General features: G+C 39.2%; 1 protein-coding gene across 1 annotated transcript; it reads right to left on the reverse strand.

Annotated features, from left to right (window-relative positions):
• Positions 1–19,964: 19,964 nt before the first annotated feature.
• LOC122012380 (RNA demethylase ALKBH9B-like) lies at positions 19,965–21,284 on the reverse strand. The gene is made up of 4 exons (XM_042568898.1): positions 21,067–21,284; positions 20,893–20,978; positions 20,486–20,797; positions 19,965–20,368 (listed from the first exon to the last, which is right to left on the reverse strand). The coding sequence occupies exons 2-4, from the start codon at positions 20,898–20,900 to the stop codon at positions 20,179–20,181; spliced, it is 510 nt and encodes a 169-aa protein (XP_042424832.1). The 5' UTR covers positions 20,901–20,978; positions 21,067–21,284; the 3' UTR covers positions 19,965–20,178.

Genomic DNA, 21,284 nt, shown 5'->3' on the forward strand with positions numbered 1-21,284 from the left:
AACAAGAGGTCAGGCCCTGGTATTTAAGGATCGTCATCCATATGCATCACACGAGGAGGAGCCTGAGGGCAAGGTGCCAGTTGCTTAGCCTGCTGCAGAACCTGTTGATGCACCCATCGATATACCCCTCCAGCTCCTACAGTCTCTCTACAGTTGGAAACTTGATACACTAGCCTTCTACAGGATATGCAGGAAGGCTTTTAGCAACTAAACAAGCAAATGAATGAGCGACTTGATAGCCTAGTTAAGAGTCAGCAGGAGATGTTTGACTTTATGAGAACTTGGCACATATGTCAGCAGCCTCCTCCATCATAGATCCTCATTTATCTAGGCTTGATTGTATTGTATTTTGTACTAGGAACTTTTTCACACTATGCTACTCTATACTAGATTATTAGGTTGTCTTGTAGTTTGACTTAATTCTGCTACATTTTGACTTAGTTTGGTTAAGCATATTCAGTTTGTCTTATAAAATGTCTTGTTTTTGAAAACTATTTTATTATTGCAGAACAATCATTACATGATTTTCTTTTTGATGTATATCAAAGGGGGATAAATGAGTTTAAAGTGAACGCTAAACATAAATTGATCGCTTATTTACCTATTATCTAAACATAAACTAATTATCATCTCTGCTTAAATTTAGCATACTTTTCTAATTATTATCTTTGCTTAAATTTAGTATATTTTTCTCTAACTTTAAACTATATTGTCAAACATCAAAAACGGAAAGATTGTTGGTGCAGTCAACATTGATAATTGAACATATATTTTGATCTATGACAAATGATTTAAAGTTAGACATCATACATTTAATGGGTAAACTAAGTGTGCAAGTCACTAAACATAAATAGCCCTAATGGGGTAGGAAGACCAGACATTAGGCATCAAGAAGATCTAGTGGGTCAATAAGACTAGATACTAGGCAAGGAGTCTTAGTGGATCAGAAGGAACATATACCAGGCAAAAGACCAAATGAGCTGATCCGGTAGTGTATTTGATGGGTCAGCTGGACCAAACATTAAGTAAGGAAAGTCCTAGTGGGTCGATTAGATATTGAGCAAGAGATGAAGTCCAAACATGTCTTGAGGACCAGATATTTGGTAGGCAAGTTAAGGTAAGATTTTGAAAAAGAGCACAGTGAGGTCATGTTCCGATTGGGACAAACCTTAGCCATTGATCCAATTAAAGAAACCAACAAAGGTTTCTATGTCGAGGTCAAACAGTCCTAACTGTTATATTAATGCATGCATATTTATTTGATTCTAACTCTGTTTTGTAGAATCATTATTATTATACTGTACTAACGTTGTTTTGTAGAAAAATAGATTTGAGTAAATAAAAGGTTTGGTGGATTAAACATCATGGTTTAGTCGACCGATACACAGAAAAGAGATCAGATTAGATTCGAATGCAGCTGAAATGGTAATGTTGGTTCGGTCGACTAATAGACGGTTCAGTCGATTGAACCCAATTTGTTAACCACAAATCATATAAGATCGAATCAAGATCGAATCACGTAACAAAGGAAATTACAGAGTTCGGTCGACCGATCAGGAAGTTAGTTGATGAAACACATTTGGCAAATGAGGATCAAATTTGATTGAATTAAACATCAAAGTAAGTTTCAAGGTTCAATCAACCGAATAGTTATTCGATTGACTGATAAAAGTTGATTTCATGACAAATATGAGCTGGGATGATCATGAACTTGGATTGGAAGCTAGGAAAATTTGAAAGTCGGTCTATCGAAAAATGGTTCAATTGACCAAATGAAAAAGCTATAAAAGAAGCCGCGAGATTCAACAGTCAACATCAATTTTCTAGAATCAACTCTATTAATCTCTCTGCTCTGCTCTATTTGTGCAAGTGTTGATACGTCGAAGCTCTCCAACAATCTACACCTAATTCCATTAAATTGTTGTTGGTAACCTTTTTATTACTTGCAAAGTGATAGTAGTGTTACTATCCATTTCTATTTGTTGTACTATTTTACTTCATATCATATAGTGGATTGTCTAATGGAGTGGTCAAAGATCGCGGGCTTTGGAATAGTAGTCAGCTGGGCTACGAACCAAGTAAAATCGATTGAGTTATGTGTACTCTTTTATTTTCCGCTATGTCTCTCTTTGTGTTTCTAAATTAAAAGAAAATTTTTTTTTATGATATTCATTCCCCCACCCCCCCAACCAAATCTATCGGACTTATTCAATCCTACAACTGAAACTCGGGAGGCAAAATCTATGCATCTCAAGTCTTGCCGACAACAAATGTGCAATATCTACAATAAGCGTGTCATCGCTCATTCCTTCTAAGTTGGAGATTTCATTTAGGAGAAGGCGAAGCTTGTAGGAGACATTGACAAGCTGTGGCCGCACTAGGAAGGACCTTACCAGGTCACTCACTGACTCGATTGCGGGTCTTATTACTTGGACGATCCCAAGGCAAATGACCTGGATGGCCTTGGAACACGGCGCATCTACAACCTTGTCGTGTCTAAGAATCTGAGTACTCATGTTCTATGTTTTTTCCTTGCTTTTAGTTCGCCCATGTATATATTCACCCTCTATCAAGTAAAATTATAGTCTTTCGCTTGCATCTCTCTCCTTATACAATAGCCTTATGACAGACTTAGAACTCTTAATCCTGAGCTAATGACTTATCCTTAAGACAATCTTAGAGCTTCTAGCCCCAGGACTCAGTCTTACAATAGGCACAAATTCCTACCATAGAGCTAGCGACTTAGCGTTATGACAAGCTCGAAACTCCTAGCCATGAGGTATCAACTTAGCCTTACAATAGGCTTAGAATCCTAGCCTAGAGCTAGCGACTCAACCTGACGACAAGCTTAGAACTCCTAGTCCCAAGCTACCGACTCAGCCTTACAACAGGCTTGAAACTCCTAGCTCCAAGCTAACGACTAAGTCTTACAACAGACCCAGACTCCTAATCCCGAGCTAGTGACCTAGTCTTACAACAGGCTCGGGTTCCTAGCCGCAAATTAGCGACTCAGCCTTACGACAATATCCCCTTAGTCTCAGACTAGCATCCAAGGCCCTCTTTTGGGTCACATCCGTCAGCTTGGGCCAGAAACAAACACTCTTCTCAGGGTAAAGTTCACAAGCTCATATCAATACTATGTTTCTCAAGGACTCACCCCTCCTTGAGGGATGACAGCTCCCTTTGTTCGGTTTGACTCCTTACCACTCAGAAAAATTGATTTTTATAAGAGAATCCACATACCATAGTTCAACACATACAAGATAGTGGACTCATAAAGAAAGTTTTCATTTATTTTTATAAGTCATTACACCCTCAACTATAGCCTTGATTATAAAACATAAATGACAAAGAACACAAAAGAGAGTAGAGAAATAAGTAGTGCAGCTAGAGACGAAATGCAGGGGAGGGTGATCAATATGCCTTCTCAGAGTCTGGCAAGTCAACCCAAACCTTCTTTGGATCCAAGAATCTAAGGTCTATCCCTTAGGTTATGAGGTCAGATAATAGAAACTCGTGAGCGACCCCCTCGAATCCATACTTGAGCATTCGATTAGTTCGAGCTCTAAGTAAGTCATAATATTCCTAGGAGATTAAGAAAGCTTTCTTCCATTCCTCCTAGTACTCTTCCTCGCCAACCTTGTTGTTGGCTAGCTTCCCCTTAGAGGTCACAAGATCAATGACTGCCTTCACCTGATGTCCCCTTTCTTTCGACAACTATTGCTTGAGGTCCTACCTCTTCGTGATTGCCACGTATAGGTCTCCATGGAGCTTGGCTTGTTGTCCTTTCAGGGTAGTCAACTCTCCCTTTAGCATAGTGGCCTCTTCCCCAGAGGCCTTGGCTACCTCCTTAGCTTTGGTTGCCTCTACCTTTGAGGTAGTGGACACAACTCTAGTTTACTCTGAGGACTACTCCAGTTTTCAAGTCTTCTTAGCCTAAAGCATAGCCTCCTGGCGTAGCTTCTCCACTTCATTCCTAGCCATCTAGGGCCTTCTCCTTTATGATTCTATCATTGACTGCTACTGCCTGAGCCTCCTCAACCTCCTAACTCTATCGTGCCAACCGACCCTCTAGCTCAACCACCTGGCCCTCCATCTGCCAATGTCGCCTAACATGGTCGAGTAGCCGATGGTGGAGTTCATGATGCTCCTTCCAAGTATGCACAAACATGAAGGGTTAGTCATAATACTTGCTATACAAATTGAATATCGGCAGGGGGTCGTACCTTCACAATGGAGGCATTAAGGACCTCGTTCAAGTGTTCCAACTCCATGCTTGGTAGGATTTCAATCTCGTACCATTGAAGCCTCTCCGCATAATGCCTCGATCCATCCTCCCTCTCCTCATAATTGGTCTGGGGAGCTCGAGAAGGAGGACACTACTAGAGTTGGATCTTGTCCTCGCGACAATAGAGTGCGGTGCAGCCCTGGTGATCGCAAAAGGGGTTGCAGATGTTTGATTACGACCCAATTTTGTCATGAATTGGGCATCAAACAAAGAAGTACCAAACTCATCCTATGCTAATGTAGCACAAAAATGACTCAAGTCGTCTCCAAAGAAAGCAATGATAGGATGGTAAACTTAGGATCATATGCTATTTCTATTTTTAGGATTTTTGATATAGAATTGGGGGTTTTGGGTTTTGATTCTAAATCCTACGAATGAAAAGCAGAACATGTAGGAAACTAATCTAATGTTGGAACGAAATCTAACTAAGTACGAATAATTAATCCACAACGCATTGTCACACTATGCTATGGATTAACTATCAACGTAATTAAACTAAGAAATGAAATTACAAAGCATTAAATGAAACCTAATCTAGTAAATGAAAGACAATGCAAGTAATAAAGCTAAGCCTAACCTAACTACAATTGCAAAAAATAAAAGGCAATGTGAAGTAAAGCATCAATGAAACTAAGCATGTAACAAACCTAAAGCATGAAACAAAACATAAACTAATCTATCCTAATTGCATTCGAATAAAGACTAGAACTTAACAAAATTGAAAGAACAAGTCAAAACTAGAATTAACAAGTTAAAATGCTTAAAATTGAACCTAACTACTGGTTAAAGCATTTCATCGAACATGTTGTGAACATTAATCAAATTGAACGTAGTACTTGCAATTTAAACATGGAAGATCAAGTTAATACAAGCATTCAACTACAATTCAACACAAACATCAACAATGAACAAATTGATAAAATTAACAAGCATTAACACTAATAAAACTAAGTTAATCCAACCACAATTCACCCTTCAACTTCAAATACCAATGACTACTCTTCGTCGTCACACGAAAGGTCTGGCTCGGAACCCCCAAAACTGGTGAATAGAAGCACTCTGCTGGTGGCTGCTTGCGTCGACACAATGATGGTGAACGTATCTTGCCGGATAACCCCTCCGGCGAGGTGAAGTTGGACTGCTGCCGCTATGAAATGGAATGGAATAAACCACCGCCGCTTCCTCCTTGCTTTACCGCCTGGACCCCAAACTGAACAGCTGCCAGGAAGAAGCTGGATGGTGGAGATCACACCGGAGAACCCCTCCGGCGAGGTGAAGATGGTCGGAGTCGCTGCCAAAGCCTACTGCCGCCTGGAAGAGTGTTGTTGCTCGCCGCTATAATTGAGAAGAAGAAAAGAGTGGACTGTAGAGGGACGACCGATGACAGTAAAGGAAAGAAGCCGCCGACCTGTGGTGAGGAAGAAAGGAGTAGTGAGGTGCTCGGGGTTTGTCGCGATCCCTAGCACGCCGAGACAAAAACGCGAAGAAGAGGTGGGGGAGCGCACTGTGCCGTGCGGGTGAGAAAGAGGGGTTTCTTAACGGGTTTTGGATCTTGGATTTTGGTTGAGAGGTTTAAGTGAGATATGAACCCTTGGATGTCTTGATCTCTATGAATGGTCCAGATCGCTTTAAATCATGATGAAAGGATGGATCACTTGATCTGAATGAAGGGGCAGGATCTCACTGGATCTTGATCAACGATCCACATTAATTCAGCTTGATCTTCCTCATTTAACCTCAAAATCAAGCCAAATTCAATCCGATTCGACCCTAATCCATGACTCTTTGAATTTCCTACAAAACCATATAAAAATATGGAATTAAATTTCATAATTTGTAGAAAAATTATAATTAAGTTCAAAATAGATCCTACTCGTAAAACATAATTTAAACACAATATTAAGCATGTGAGAAGGTAAAAATAATAAGTATAAGAGCCAAAATAAAGCACAAAAATACTCATTATTAATGTTCCAACATTGTCTTGACGACTTTTTGTGTGGCCCTCCTGAGGCAGACTCTCAATGGGAGCATTGCTAGGGGTGTCACACCCCAGAGGAATCCCTGTCCGAAGAAATTTTGGCAACATCTCCCCTGTACGGCGGACAATTTGAAACTTTCTACATCTCCATATACCTCAGCCACATGCGGCTGGAATAATAACAGAAATAAAATACAACATACAGACATTCCACGCAATTTAATTAGCAATGATAAAAAGACTCAAAATCCACCCTACTCAACTACACTCATAAAACACAAATCCGATGATAAGATCAATTTACCTCTTCTGCCGTCTAGGCAGGCATGTAGTAAAAGCAAAACCAAACCAAATCCATCGACATCACAAAATCCATACCATATCCATACCATCAAACAAAACAAATTTAGCATAGTCTATGTAAGAAAACCAAAAGACCAATAATATCCTCGAGATTTGCAGGGACTAGCAACTAGAACTCTCTCCTGACAGTATCAACCTGAAAAATAACAACAATAGAGGCGGGGTGAGTCCAACACTCAGCAGGTACAACTGATATACAAAGTAGGGAAATAACACCTAGCACTAATCATGCGTACAGTCTTCTGATATAAAAAAGATAAAAATGCAACTGAAGTAAACATGAGAGAAACTGTACTAACCAGGACCTGGATATAAGGACAAACAGTCCGAGTGGAATAGAAATCCTGTATGCATGTCAAACATAGGCATCCAAACAATATGCAGCATATAAATGCAGCAAACACAAACACAAGCAATAAATGCATCATGCATATGATGTCAATGATGCGTCCTGATCACCCCTGACGCCAGTCGATCATCTCACACACAATAGTGAGGCCGAGTGGGTAGGGCTGTGACAACCGTGCACTCTGTCGTCACTGCTCCTGATGAGTGACCGAGTGGACGGGATGCTGTCGGAGTACACCTATCCTCCTACCTCAAATCATAAATGGGGGAGCGCAATGCTCTCAACTCCCGGTACACGATGACGGGGAGGAATCCCTGCCGGCTAACACGTTGCATCACGCTACCCATGAGTGGACCAACAGAGTCAAACCAAGTCCCTGCTGCAACACACACTGCCTGAATCGACCACTAACCCATGAGTGGTGGTGTGTGCAGATCCATGTAACTGGCGATGTGCTCAACAATAATGGAGCGGACTATCTCACAGCATGCAATCATGCAAATGGTGCATGACACTAACCACAAAATATCCTGAGCTAAACCATGTATATATATGGAAAGTGCACCATAAGTCAATGAATCAAAACAACGGTACACAGATCAGATAAGGTATACAATCTAGGTCCTGAACATGGTGAAGCATGGTATATCACTACCCCTACAAGCATGTATAAACAGGTAAAGTATACATGAGATGCAAACCAAGAAATCAATCAAGCATGTAACAAGTTTTGGGTAGTGATTAACCGAAACAGAATGAGGAACATAATTAATGCAACTTGTTAAATTCACTACTGTGTATATCAAATGAAATAAGTCAAAAGTACCCACCCCCAATAGGAATGTCCAAATCCGACATCGAGATATTCGTCTCGCGTCAAAGTCCTGTGCCACAATACTTAGTTTAGCTAACTCTATCATGCATCATTAACGAAACTAAATCCTAAACCATAGATCAATTAGGGTTAACTTCATTAACCCTAATTACACAATTAAATAAATTCTAAACCTAAGTTAACAATTATTGCTAACCCAACTAGCAATCATCTACAACGAAAATCAAATTTCTCCACAATACCTCAACCACCGTTGCTGTTGCTGTTGAAGCAAGGGCTACTGGATGGGGTTGCTGCTGAAAGTCTAGAACAAACCACAACACACTATACAAGTCGGACACTTCACTGCTCAAAACAACAAAAAGGATCAAGCAGTCACCACATAAGAATCAAGTACCCGACTCACAAATTAGGGCAACTCCCTTACATCTAAGATCACCACTCTACTGTAAAGAAGAGAGTGGCACCGGCAGTGGTGAACTAGGGCACAGCAGCAACACAGAGAGAAGAAATCCACCGACTGGTCCAAGCAAGGTCAAGAACTGAGATCATTAACACAGATCAAGCCATAACCCAAATTCCACACCACACAACTTACCTCCAAAACTAACTAAGGCTCGGCTGTACCTGATGGTCGGCGACAGTGAGGGGCAGAGGTGCTGCTCCGTGCAACGCCGGCTACTAGCTAGGGCACGGTGGCGATCGGCACAAGAGGAAAAATGGCAGCCAACACTAGGGCAGAAGGACGGCGTTACTGGAATCGGGGCAGACACTAGAGCCGGGTCCTCGGCGGCGTCGCTGTCGGGTAGAGAAAGCGTTGTCGGAAATGGCTAAGGCACAGGGGGTGCGGCGCTGCTTTGTTGAGGACAAGCGGCCGGCGGTGTGCGGCTCGGGAGAAAAGATGAAGAGGAAGATGGCCGGCATCAGTGGGCAGAGATCAAACTTCCGGCGATGCTAGGGCACAAGATCGGGAGAAGAGAAGAGGAGAGAAGTCGGGCGCGGCTTAAATCGCGAAGCAGAGAAGAACCGTCGCGGTTAGGGCAAGGGGAAGAGGGCGTCGAGCGCGCGGGGGACTCGGGCGCGAGGTTTTGACGAGGAAAAGAAGATATAAAATAAAGAAAAGGAAATAGAAAAAGAATTAAGAATATAAGCATTTCCTCACTTAAATGAGTAGCCTAAACAAACTTTCCTGGAACCCCGTTTTATCCCCGTAAACTGGTCCATACGAGCTCCGAAAAATTTCCGAAAAATTTCCAAAAATTTCAGAAAATTCCCTTATTAATATTCGCCTATTTTCGATATTTTACAAGGGGAGCCCTCGCAGAAGGACTCGTCGACTTTCTTGATTATGACTGCCCCGTCTCACTAGGGTTGGGAGTCGGGTAAACCTTTCTCTGAGGGGAAGGTTGCTTCAATACCCAACTTCTCTTTTAGGGTTAGATCTCCACCTTGACTGCCATCTTGACCTTAGTTGTCTCAGTTGTGACCACTTCCGCTAACTCCTCCACTTTAACTATCGGAATCTATGGCTCAGTTGTGGGGGCCTGAGAACCGAAAGTTGCCGAGGAAGAATCACTCATTGTGACAGAGGACCTAGTTGTGGCAGTCGAAAACTTGGACACTATGGATCATTTCCGAGGGGGGGGGGGGTGGCAGGTTTGAAGAGCCACTACAAAAAATTAGTAAAATAGCGACGAATTTTTAACGACGAAATTAAATTTCGAAGCAAATCATCGCAATTTGCGACGACATTTTAATTTGTCGCAAATAATTTTTTAAAATTATTTTTTTTGAATAAAAATAATTTTAGCGACGAATATGTGGAAAATAAATCGTCGCTATTTATTTAACGGCGAAATATGGAGTTTGTCGATAAAGGTGGGAAAAAATATCACTAATATTCGTATATTAGCAACGAAATATACTAAAATCGTCGCTAATATATTCGTAACATAACCTTAGCGACGAAATCGATTAACTCGCCGCTAAAAGTCACTAAAAATCCCTAATTTCCCCGACCCGACTTCTCTTCTTCTCCACGCCGCGGCTTTTCTCCTCGCGCCACAACTTCTCTTCTTCTCCACGCCTTCCTCTTCTCCGGCGACTCCAGCGACTCCAGCCACTCTTACGGAATCCTCTTGCTCCCTTCTCCTGCGCCATCCTACACCGCACTTCTCCTCCGGCGACTCCGACGACTCCGACGCCTTTCCCTTGATTTTTTCCTTTCCAGCGGGCAACCGACAGTACCCCATCTGTTTATTGTTTACGGAAGCACCACATCTAGGTTCATCTTCCCTCTTATTTCTGGCGATTTGGCAACCGACACTACCCCATCTGGAAATCTGCTACTTGTGAGTAAAGTATATTCACTCTCTTTTAATTTAACCATCTGAAACCACAGAATCTAGTTGTTGATTTGATTTATTGAAAATGTTTATAGTACTCATCGTTCAATAATGATTAATACTGAAAATAGGTCACATGTAAAAATCCGTGAAGCTTTGTTAATCCGTTCAAATAAGGTCACTGAAAATAGATCACATGTAAATAATCCATGTCAAAAAATATGTCACTGAAAATCTCTAATAATCCATGTCAAATAGGTCACTAAAAATATGTCACATGTAAAAATCCGTTCAAATAAGCTATGTGCATTCATTGTAAAATAAAATCTCTTATATTCATAAAATGAACATACTGACCATCCAAAGCTAATGTGCCCATGAGCAAATAATACCAGTGGTTGATAACAACATAATATCAAAAATTGAAAATATTGAATTTAGACACATTTCCAGACTTGAAAATCATACAAAAAACAACAAATCCAGTCAAAACAAAAGAAGATAGTTTCACCATCATTTAGAACAAATGACATACAAAATATAAATCTTTTCACCATACAAACATATAGAAACATAGAAAAAAAAATAATCTCTATGTTACCAACTTTTCTCTCAGATAAAACCACTGGTAACCTTGTCTCTAGGTGATTATAGTAGTTATACCTAATTTAGAATTGTAATATTTTGTGTCTATCCTTTTGTGATGTATTCTGGTCATACTTTAGTTTTTTATTTGTTTAATATGACATTTCGGACTTCAAGTCTTCATGTTCACTTATGTCAGTTTGGCTTAGGTGGTGATACCTTTTTACTCTTTTTTCCTTCGGAATTCAAATATTTGAGTCCAATTTATTTTTTTCCTTTGTTAACCTCAACGCTTAGATGATAATTTTAGGATTATTTTAATGCTTAGATGATAATTTTCGGGTTATTTTGATGTTATTAATTAATTTTAGAATTATTTTATTGAAAATATAAAATTTTTTATATATTTATTCAGGTTATAAATATGGATAAAAGTTGGATAATGATTGAGAATCGGATTGAGCCTGAATATATAAATGGGTTAAATCAGTTTTTAAAGGTGGCAGAGAATTATATGATAAGTTTGAATTTATCCAAAATTCGTTGTCCATGTAGAAGGTGTGGCAATTTGTTTAAATATGAGTTGGATTATGTTCGAGGACATCTTTATAGGTGGGGATTTGATAAATTATATAAAGTTTGGAACTTTCACGGAGAAGCTACTACATCATCTATTAATATAAATATTGTCAATGAAGAGGAAGATGATTGTGGTTTTGAAGAAGATGATTTTGAAGATATGTTTACTGATTTAAGAAATGCAGAAAATATCAATACCAGTGGACCTCAATCAGATGATATTAATGCAGATGATATTAGAGGAAGTTATACCTCAATGTTTGACGAAGCACAAAAAGAGTTGTATCACAATTGTACTAATTTTTCTGCATTCAGTTTTTTGGTCAAGTTAATGCATGTGAAGGTGTTAAATGGGTGGAGCAATAAATCTTTTGATATGTTACTTCAGTTATTGCAAGAGGCATTTCCAAAACCGAATGTGATTCCAAACTCTCATTATGAAGCAAAAAAAATGTTAAAAGATTTAGGATTGACATATGAGAAGATACATGCATGTAAGAATGATTGTATATTATTTTGGGGTGAGCACGAGAATAAAGATATATGTCCAGTGTGCAAGGAGCCCAGATACAAGTATGATGGGATGAATAAGAAAAAGAATGCTCAGAAAATTCTTCGATATTTTCTTTTGAAGGCCAGACTTAAGCGGTTGTTTATTGCCAAACATACAGCAAAAGATATGAGATGGCATAAAGAAAAACGGGTTGAAACAGATGGTGTATTAAGGCATCCAGCAGATAGTGAATCATGGAAAGATTTTGACACATCACATGAAATATTTGCTAGTGATCCACGAAATATTCGGCAACAAACAATTGCCTTTGACCAGTAACATGCAATTTAAGTGTTTTCTCACAACAAACAAGAGTATTTGGCAATCCACATAATCTGAAATTGCCTTTGACTTTGTATAAGAAAGCACATTGGTATATTCTCAACAATTGTAAGGAAGTTGACCAATATAGAAAGTAAGTTTTTACATTATGTAATTTTATTGTTTATACTTCATTATACAATTGTAAAATAATTTTTTTTTTCTACAGTGAACATCTACAACTTCTATCACATAAAGTTCATTCAAATCAACTTCTCCAATACCATGAGCGAGATTTCCCACAATGGTTTAGGGATAGAATGATAAAGTTAAAGAATTTAACAAATTCAGAAATCACAAACGAGTTATATTATTTAGCAATGGGACATGATCTTGAAGTTCAATTGTATGATGCCTGCATTGTAAATGGTATTCGATACCATACAAGATCTCGTGATGCTCGCAGAACTACTCAGAACAGCGGGGTTAGCGTACCATCATCTGATGACGGGGACAATTTAGATTTTTTTGGAGTGTTGAAGGATGTTGTTCAACTATTTTACTCTTTCAGATATAAAGTACAATTATTTTGGTGTGAATGGTTCCAATGTAATCCGAAAAAGAAATCAATAATTGAAGAGTTTGGGTTGTTATCTATTGACACTTCTAAAACATGGTACGCTGATGACCCATTCATTTTGGCCAACCAAGCAAACCAAGTTTATTATTTAAATGATATAAAGCGTGGAGGTCATTGGATGGTAGTGCAGAAGGTTCAACACAGAGAAATATACGAAGTAACTGAAGTTGATGAAGTATCAGAAGAAATTGAATCCAGAAATAATTTCAATATTGAGACTAACCAAGATAATTCTTCTAATGAAGCAACTTTAGTAGTTGGTGAAGAATTAGAGATATCCCAACTTTGTAGATTAGATGTTGAGCATCAACATATAAATATGTCAAATGCGCAAGTGGAGCTTGCTAGGGATGCTCAAAGTTTTCTTAACGATGAGGATGAAGATATTGAAATTGATAGTGACACAGATGATCAAATATCTCTTACAGATGATAGTGGTGATTAATTTTTATGAACATGGTATATATGTTTTTCTTTATTTTTAATTCATTACTTGTAGATATCTATATATGTTGATGCATATTTGTTGATCTATATATGATGAATATGCGACAGCCATACCGCCTAAGAGGATTGAGCATTTACCAGTTTTGGAGACACCTATAGATGATAGTTCTTCCAGTGGTTAGTTGTTTTGTATTTAATTTACAAAAATTTTATTTAAATATTTCATCTGTTAATTGTTAACACTATTACATTTACAGGTCGACCGATACGTAGGGAGACACGTGGCACACATTCTGATCGGCTACGACGCCAGATAAGTGACCGGGGTAGATTGCCCGTTACTTTCCGTCAGAGCGATGGACATCCCATTGGCCCTAATGCAGCTTCATTTATGACCGAATTAGGCCTCTCAGTAAAGAAGTTTGCTCCCTTACAAGCTAAGAGCTGGAAGCACATCCCCGCTGAGAATAAAAGGATGATATACGATCGAATATCAGTAAGTATAAGTAATTTAACATATTTATAACCACTATTTTATTACTAACCATTTTTCAGGCTGCTTTTGATATAAGTTTTCAGGAGGGTTCATCGTCGGTCATGAAGGAGACCGACCGATTGATGAGTGCACGATATAGAGACAATAGATCTAAAATGCATAACCATTATAAGAAGCTATCGCACCTTCCTCCTGCTGAGCGCCGACAGCATATTCCGATTGAGTTTTGTGAGACTCAAGATGACTGGGACTACATGTGTACTCTATTTGAATCTGAGACATTTCAGGTAACTCATTCTATAACAAACGTCTTATTTATATAAAACTTTAACTATTTGTTCTATAACTATTATTTTGTTTATACAAAATTTTGTGTTGTAGAAACGATCTGCAATAAATGTCGAAAATCGAGGAAAACTCCCATATAACCATCGCGGAGGTTCTAAATCATTCATTCAGTATAGTTACGATGGTGTAAGTATTAATTTTATAATTATCTTATACTGTTTGTTGATTAAAATATTAACGCATTATTTTTTTTAGACCGATCAGTCACAAAGAAAAGATCGGATTACTGTCTTTAATGAAACTCATTATAGCTCGAAGAAAGGGTGGATTGGGGACACGGCAAAAACTGCATATGTATATTATGATCTTATTTAGTGAATTTGTTCTTAACCGTGCATAATTATTTTTTACACTATTTTTAACATATTTACTTTTTCTAGGATGATATGGTGAGACTACGTGATGAATGTATTCTATCACAAAATCCAGAAGATGGCATCGATGTACTCCAAATTGCAGATACAGTTTGTGATCAGGTCCGTGAGAATATTATTTAATAACTGCCGATACATTTAGCTGAATATCTCTATGGATTAAAAATATTTTTTTTCCAGCTGAGTTAATTGATTAAGGCAATCTGTGACTGCAGTTGAATAGGCAGTAATATGCAATCTTGTTTGCTTGCTATACATATCCTGTCATGTTGTTAGATTTGATCTTCTGCCTTCTTGTTTGATGCATGCTGATGAGGTAGAGGTAGCAGTGTAGTGCAGGTTGGAGGGGAGAGCATATAGGTGCGTTCATGATCAGATTGCGACATATTGGAGCTTATCCAATCCTCTAAGAGAATGAAACTTTACCACCTTCTTCACCTTAATGTGAATTAATGCCACCTTCACCAAATCTTTCAAGCTTTATCCGCAAAGAAGTTGCAGCAGAGGGGGGATGGAACCGTATCATATCTTGGATATATGACGATGTCAATTGTCATGCACAAGGTCTACCACTCTGTGCCAGTCGCTAAGAAGAATAAATTACCATGGAATTGTTTCTAAACCAGCTCGCATTCATGTGTCAACACTTCTTATTAATTTCGAAGTCTTATAATCCACCAACTTGAGATGTCATGCATGAGAAGTTGGAGGATTATATATGACTTTGAACAAATTAATCATTCCTTTCGTTTACAATTTTTTTTTCTATCAATTTATATTTTTATAAAGGAGGGCTTCATCTTATTAATTCATTCATTCTACAAGAATATTAGTTACAAAATGCATGTCATATTAGATTAATTATATGTCAATGTTAAAACAAAATCAAAATGCATGTGCACTATGATTCTGCTGTCAAATCTGCCACAATATTCTACAAGTTTATTGAGCTCTAAAGAGGTTTCTTTTTTCAGCCCTAGTAAGCTTATGACTCTCCCATCAGTCTAAAAAAAGCTTGAAACTATGATTATAAGGGAGAATATTGCTCGACAAAGCTCTTTAAATTTAGCAGTTCTAGCTTAGCTTATATTGTCAGTTCATTCATTTAAAAAGGAGTTGGAGTCTTACATACCCCTTGTTAGTCTTAGACAAGGCTCCTGTCAAAAGACATGGGTTCCTGTCAAAAGACAAGGCTCGTTACATACCCCTTGTTAGTCTTAGACAAAGTCCATTATGTTCAATTTTTCTATGAATTTATTATCTATTGGCACTCTCTCTAAATCCTTAAATTGTTGTCTAACAGATACAGATTTTATTATCAAATGTATATTTCTGACAATAAGTCATTTGTTGGGTTCATTGTTAGAGACTTGGAGTCTTATTAGAAACAGTGCTTGGTATCTGTTGAAGGACTTTAATCCTAGTTATTAGATGTTTGTGAGATTAGACAGGACATATCTTTGTGTTATGCATTAGTTCTGAAAGTGTCAATTTAAAATGGGTTTAGGCACACCACGCACCAGATGATTCTCTGGGATAATTTGATCATTACTTTGATATAGTAATTGTGTTTTTATGATTCTCATACATCTAGCTACTCTACCACTAAAGTGCCTTTACTCGTGCTTGGTCATTCTCATTCATCAAGATATAATTTTGATTGATAAACATTTGTTGATATGCTTCTTTGCTTCTACACTCAGCATATAATTTTGATTGATAAATATCTGATTTGATTGTTATTTACTGTTGAGTTTAACTCTTATCCACATGCTCAATATATCATCATATCATATCATATGTTTTATTATCTTCAAAATTTTGTATTAGGTTCTCGGTACTCGGTCTGGATACATCAGAGGACTTGGAAATGGGCCGAAGCCAGTTAGGTCTACTTCTTCAGATGCTACATCCTCATCCAGATCAACTAATGCTGCATTGCGTGAAAGACTTGAATCGATCCAAGATGAGTTAGCGAACACCAAAATTCAGCTAGCAAACACCCAAGATGAGTTAGCATCAATTAAATCAAGACAAAATATGTTTGAACAAATACTTAACCGATTGGCACCTGGAGCATTAGATTCCTTGATCCAGAATTCAACTTCAGCTCCACCTCCTCCTTCTCCATCTTAGATTCCTTGATGTTGTAGACTTTTGTATAGAAACATGATGTTCTGGAATTGTTTTGAGCTTGTTTGGATTTTTGGTTGTGAACTTGGTTGGATTGTTAGTTGTGAATATGTTTTGAATTTGGATTGTGAATATTGTTATTATATTTGTGTTGAAGTATGAGTTAAATGTTAGTGTGAATTTGTTGTTAGAGTTATGAATTTGTGAATTTGTATAAAAATCTGTACAGAGGATGTAAATGAGGATCTGTAAGTTCTTAAACCAGATATTAGCGACGATTTTATCTGTTTTCGTCGCTAATCTTAACATTAGCGACGAATTTATGTGTAAATTCGTCGCTAATGTTGAAGATTAGCGACGCTTTTATCTGTTATCGTCGCTAATGTTGAAGATTAGCGACGAATTTATTTGTTTCGTCGCTAACATGTCTGTATTCCGAAAATATCGAAACTGGGGATGTAGTTTTTAGCAACGAATATATATAAAACGTAGCGAATATTTTAGCGACGTAAAAAATAAATTCGTCGTTAAAAATAACAATAGCAACGATATTCATTAACTCGTCGCTAAATATTTTACGGCGAAATAATTTACTTTAGCGACAATAGTCTAACGTCGCAAAAACAGTAGCGACGAATTAAGCATATTTCGTCGCTAAGATATATTTACGACAAGCTTATAACGACGACACTAGCGACGAAATTTTATCGTCTCGAATATTTATTAGCGACGAAAAAATATTATTAGCGACGATAAAAATCGTCGCAAAATATCTATTTTCTTGTAGTGAGCCCTTGGCTGCATACTCTAAGACCCACAAGCCTTCTTCCGAAGCGCTCAGCATGACTTGATATGCAAGGTGAAGAAAAGTTAGTCAGTGGGAGGGGATCTAACACTAACAGTGCATTACTCAGTTGGTCCTCCAGCACGACGACATTCAGGCTCAATCGGTAGAGTAAGGCTTCATTTTCCACCAACTCATTAACATCAAATTTAAGGACCGATAGGATCTCAGTCACTACCAAGTATGCTCGATCCAGTTTGTATTGTACAAGAGGTAGCTAAGGCGACAGATTGGTCAGCTAGGCAGTCAGCCAAGTGTATGCCTAGGGTGGCTTGACAAAGACAAAACTACCTTTCCACCCCTTGTACGAGGTTGGGTACTCGCCGAGGAAGTTACACCCCAGCCTAGACACGAAATAGTTGACCTTGGGCTCTCCTTGCTTGGGATAAAATAAATAGTGGAAAATAGTACGATCAAGTGGGAATTGATACAACCAAAGAATAATGACTGCACCACAAATTAGACAAAATGAATTCAAAGTGAATTGCGACAAATAGACCTAGAAATAGGTAACAAGGTCTTGGAGGATGGAAGGGATGGGAAACCGCAAGCCACCTGGCAGTTGGTCATGGAAGCATGTGATGCAACATGGTGGCAACTAATGTGGCCGATGCTCCGGTGCCAAAACCCTAATCTTATGATCAAAAGAGATGTCGAACTGTAGCGGGAGAAAGAATCTTTCCTCCTTAATATACCAAGAATGCTAGGTCTTATACCAAGGGACCGACGGTTCATTGCCTGCCATAGGTTCAAAAAGACGAGAAAAGAGCGAAAAGACCATCAGAAATGGAAGAAGAATGCCACGAACTTACAGATTCACTAGAACAACAAGGCAGAGGGAGAGATGGAGGCGCAAACGTTGATGCTTGAAGAGGCGAATGCTAGCGGCGCCTGTATCCTCAACCCGAATATGCTTCGCTGATCACTAAGCGAACTGCTATGTCTCCTTTCTGAGCTATTGGATGGAATGATTGGGGGAATATGATCTCTTCTCAACCATTGGATCAGGTTGTTGGATCGCCATAGCGATTGTGAATGGTCACTCGACCTCTCCGCCCCGGGGACAGATCTTCTGGACCAGGAATCCCTGGTCCCTCCCTGGACCACACAGATGATATAAAAGTCTCCTTCACGTGCAAAGCACGTGCACGTCAACGTCCAAAAGAACCCTAGCCTCTTCCAACTTCAGCGTCGCCTCCCTCGACGGATCGAAGCGCCTCTGCCACATCCGCAGCAAGATGCACAAGAAGGTCTGGATCGCTGCCGGGGACATCATCCTCGCCGGCCTCCTAGACTACCAGGACGACAAGGTGGACATCATCTTCAAGTATATGCCTGACGAGGCCCGTCTCCTTAAGGCCTACGGTGAGCTCCCTGAGAACATCCGCCTCAACGAGGGCATCAGAGGGCTCAACGAGGAGGACGAGGGCGGTGCCGATGACTACATCGAGTTCGAGGATGAAGATATCGACAAGATCTAAGGTAGTAGGATTTTCGGAAGATGATGATTCAGAGGAGATCAAAAGGTCTTGGATGGGGAAAGGAAGAAGGATTTTCAGAAGATGGAGAAGGTTCACGGTCGGCTGGTCAATATTCTCGAGGGGCTCGGGCTCCACGCCGGAGTTTTTAGCCCCGCCGAGCAGAAACAGATTGTGGATTGCATCTATGCCTTCCAGAAGAAAGGTCGGAACAGTGAGCTCAGAGGTATGGATCACCATTTCATCTTACGTTTATTCCTGCATTTTGATAATAACTCGCGTTGTTCATAAGGTTAACTGGTATTTTTGTTCAGAACGAACGTATTTGGAGCCGAGGAAATGGATGCACGGTCAAGTTCGGATAATAATTCAGTTCGGTTGCTGCTACAATTATGCAGTGGTAATTTTACAGCTCTTGTAATTTATAGTTATTTTACTGTCCTTTTTTTGTGTGCGTGTTTTGTTTTTGCTAAAGCAACCATTTTTGATTTACAGGATAAAGCATCGCAACCCTCCAGGCATAATTCGCGACGAACAAGTCGATCCCATTCCCCCTTTGCTGAACATCTTTGGATGTTTCGCCCAGATCAAATTCAAGCTTCAAATTTTCTGTTTGATGATTGAAAATAAGCTCTAATACCTTGAGCCGACTAAGAACACTAGTATAGCTGGCAATGTCATGCCTGCTCTGGTCATATATTTTTGTTAAAAACTACTGCATGTTTTATTATTCTCGTGATTTTACGCCTTGTTCAAGGATTTCTCGGGAACAAGAGTTGTTCAAATTCTTATTTCATCCTCGAATAATTTTGCACTCATATGTAGTGATACTATATTATGTCATGGAGAATCACCTTTGTGCATCTAAATTATTGCCTTAGATTGGATGTTCTTCGTGTCCTAGAGTTCATATAAACGAAACATTTGCTTGCACGATGCAGCAGAATTCTGCAATATTCTGAGCAATGCATAGTTTCTGTCCTTTGTTCAACACACTAACACAATGGCTAAACAACCAAACGCTAAGCTCATAAATTACTTAAGATATTGTTTCAATGATCAACATTACAAAACAAAATCGCCATCAATGGCAAGATGCAGTGTTATTGTCAATATTTTTTATAGCTTATACAATGCAAAAAACCTTATCCAATCAATCAGATAAATCTACAAATACATAACACAAGAAAAGAGGAGCTTTGAAGCTCAATCAAGTCCAAAAAGAAAATTGTTCATTGCTGAACAGGACTTGAGTTCCTCTGAGACATCCATGACAATGTTACTTAAACAGACGGAATTCACTTTCACTGTCTAAGTGAACGGATCGTTTTCTTCGAGTGGCCAGCCGAACCAAAGCCAAGAGGAGGGAAGTCATCCAGATTGAATTGGTTGGGGTTATACTTGAAGGCACAGCGGGCACACAGTGCTTAGCGATTTCAGCTCCATTTCCGTTCAGAATAAGCACAGAGCTGCAAGGATTTCCAAACGATATGGTAAGCATAAACAAATTTACAATCAACAGATGGTTACAGAAAAATGTGGGAAACAAAAACAGAAGAAATATAGCAAATTTCTCAAGTGCATACCCAACAGGCAGAGGTATAGCAGTGGAGCCGGAAAATTCTCCTGGGCCGAGCACCTTCAGCTCTGTCCCAAACAGAATATTGCACTCCGACAGAAAGGAAACCGTGCAGAAGGGCCGCAAGAAATCATGGTGGTCGATATGCGGAGGAATGCAATCATCTTTGTCATAAATGTTCACGATGCAGCTGTTGGGAATGCATGTGGTGGGAAGGACTCGCCATGCTACCATTCTTTTGATTATAAATTTCAGCAAAGGGGGAATGGGATCGACTTGTTCGTCGCGAATTATGCCTGGAGGGTTGCGATGCTTTGTCCTGTAAATCAAAAATGGTTGCTTTAGCAAAAACAAAACACGCACACAAAAAAAGGACAGTAAAATAACTATAAATTACAAGAGCTGTAAAATTACCACTGCATAATTGTAGCAGCAACCGAACTGAATTATTATCCGAACTTGACCGTGCATCCATTTCCTCGGCTCCGAATACGTTCGTTCTGAACAAAAATACCAGTTAACCTTATGAACAACGCGAGTTATTATCAAAATGCAGGAATAAACGTAAGATGAAATGGTGATCCATACCTCTGAGCTCACTGTTCCGACCTTTCTTCTGGAAGGCATAGATGCAATCCACAATCTGTTTCTGCTCGGCGGGGCTAAAAACTCCGACGTGGAGCCCGAGCCCCTCGAGAATATTGACCAGCCGACCGTGAACCTTCTCCATCTTCTGAAAATCCTTCTTCCTTTCCCCATCCAAGACCTTTTGATCTCCTCTGAATCATCATCTTCCGAAAATCCTA

Source organism: Zingiber officinale, chromosome 1A (assembly GCF_018446385.1).
Source record: "Zingiber officinale cultivar Zhangliang chromosome 1A, Zo_v1.1, whole genome shotgun sequence".
In the NCBI taxonomy this organism is placed as follows: Eukaryota; Viridiplantae; Streptophyta; class Magnoliopsida; order Zingiberales; family Zingiberaceae; genus Zingiber; species Zingiber officinale.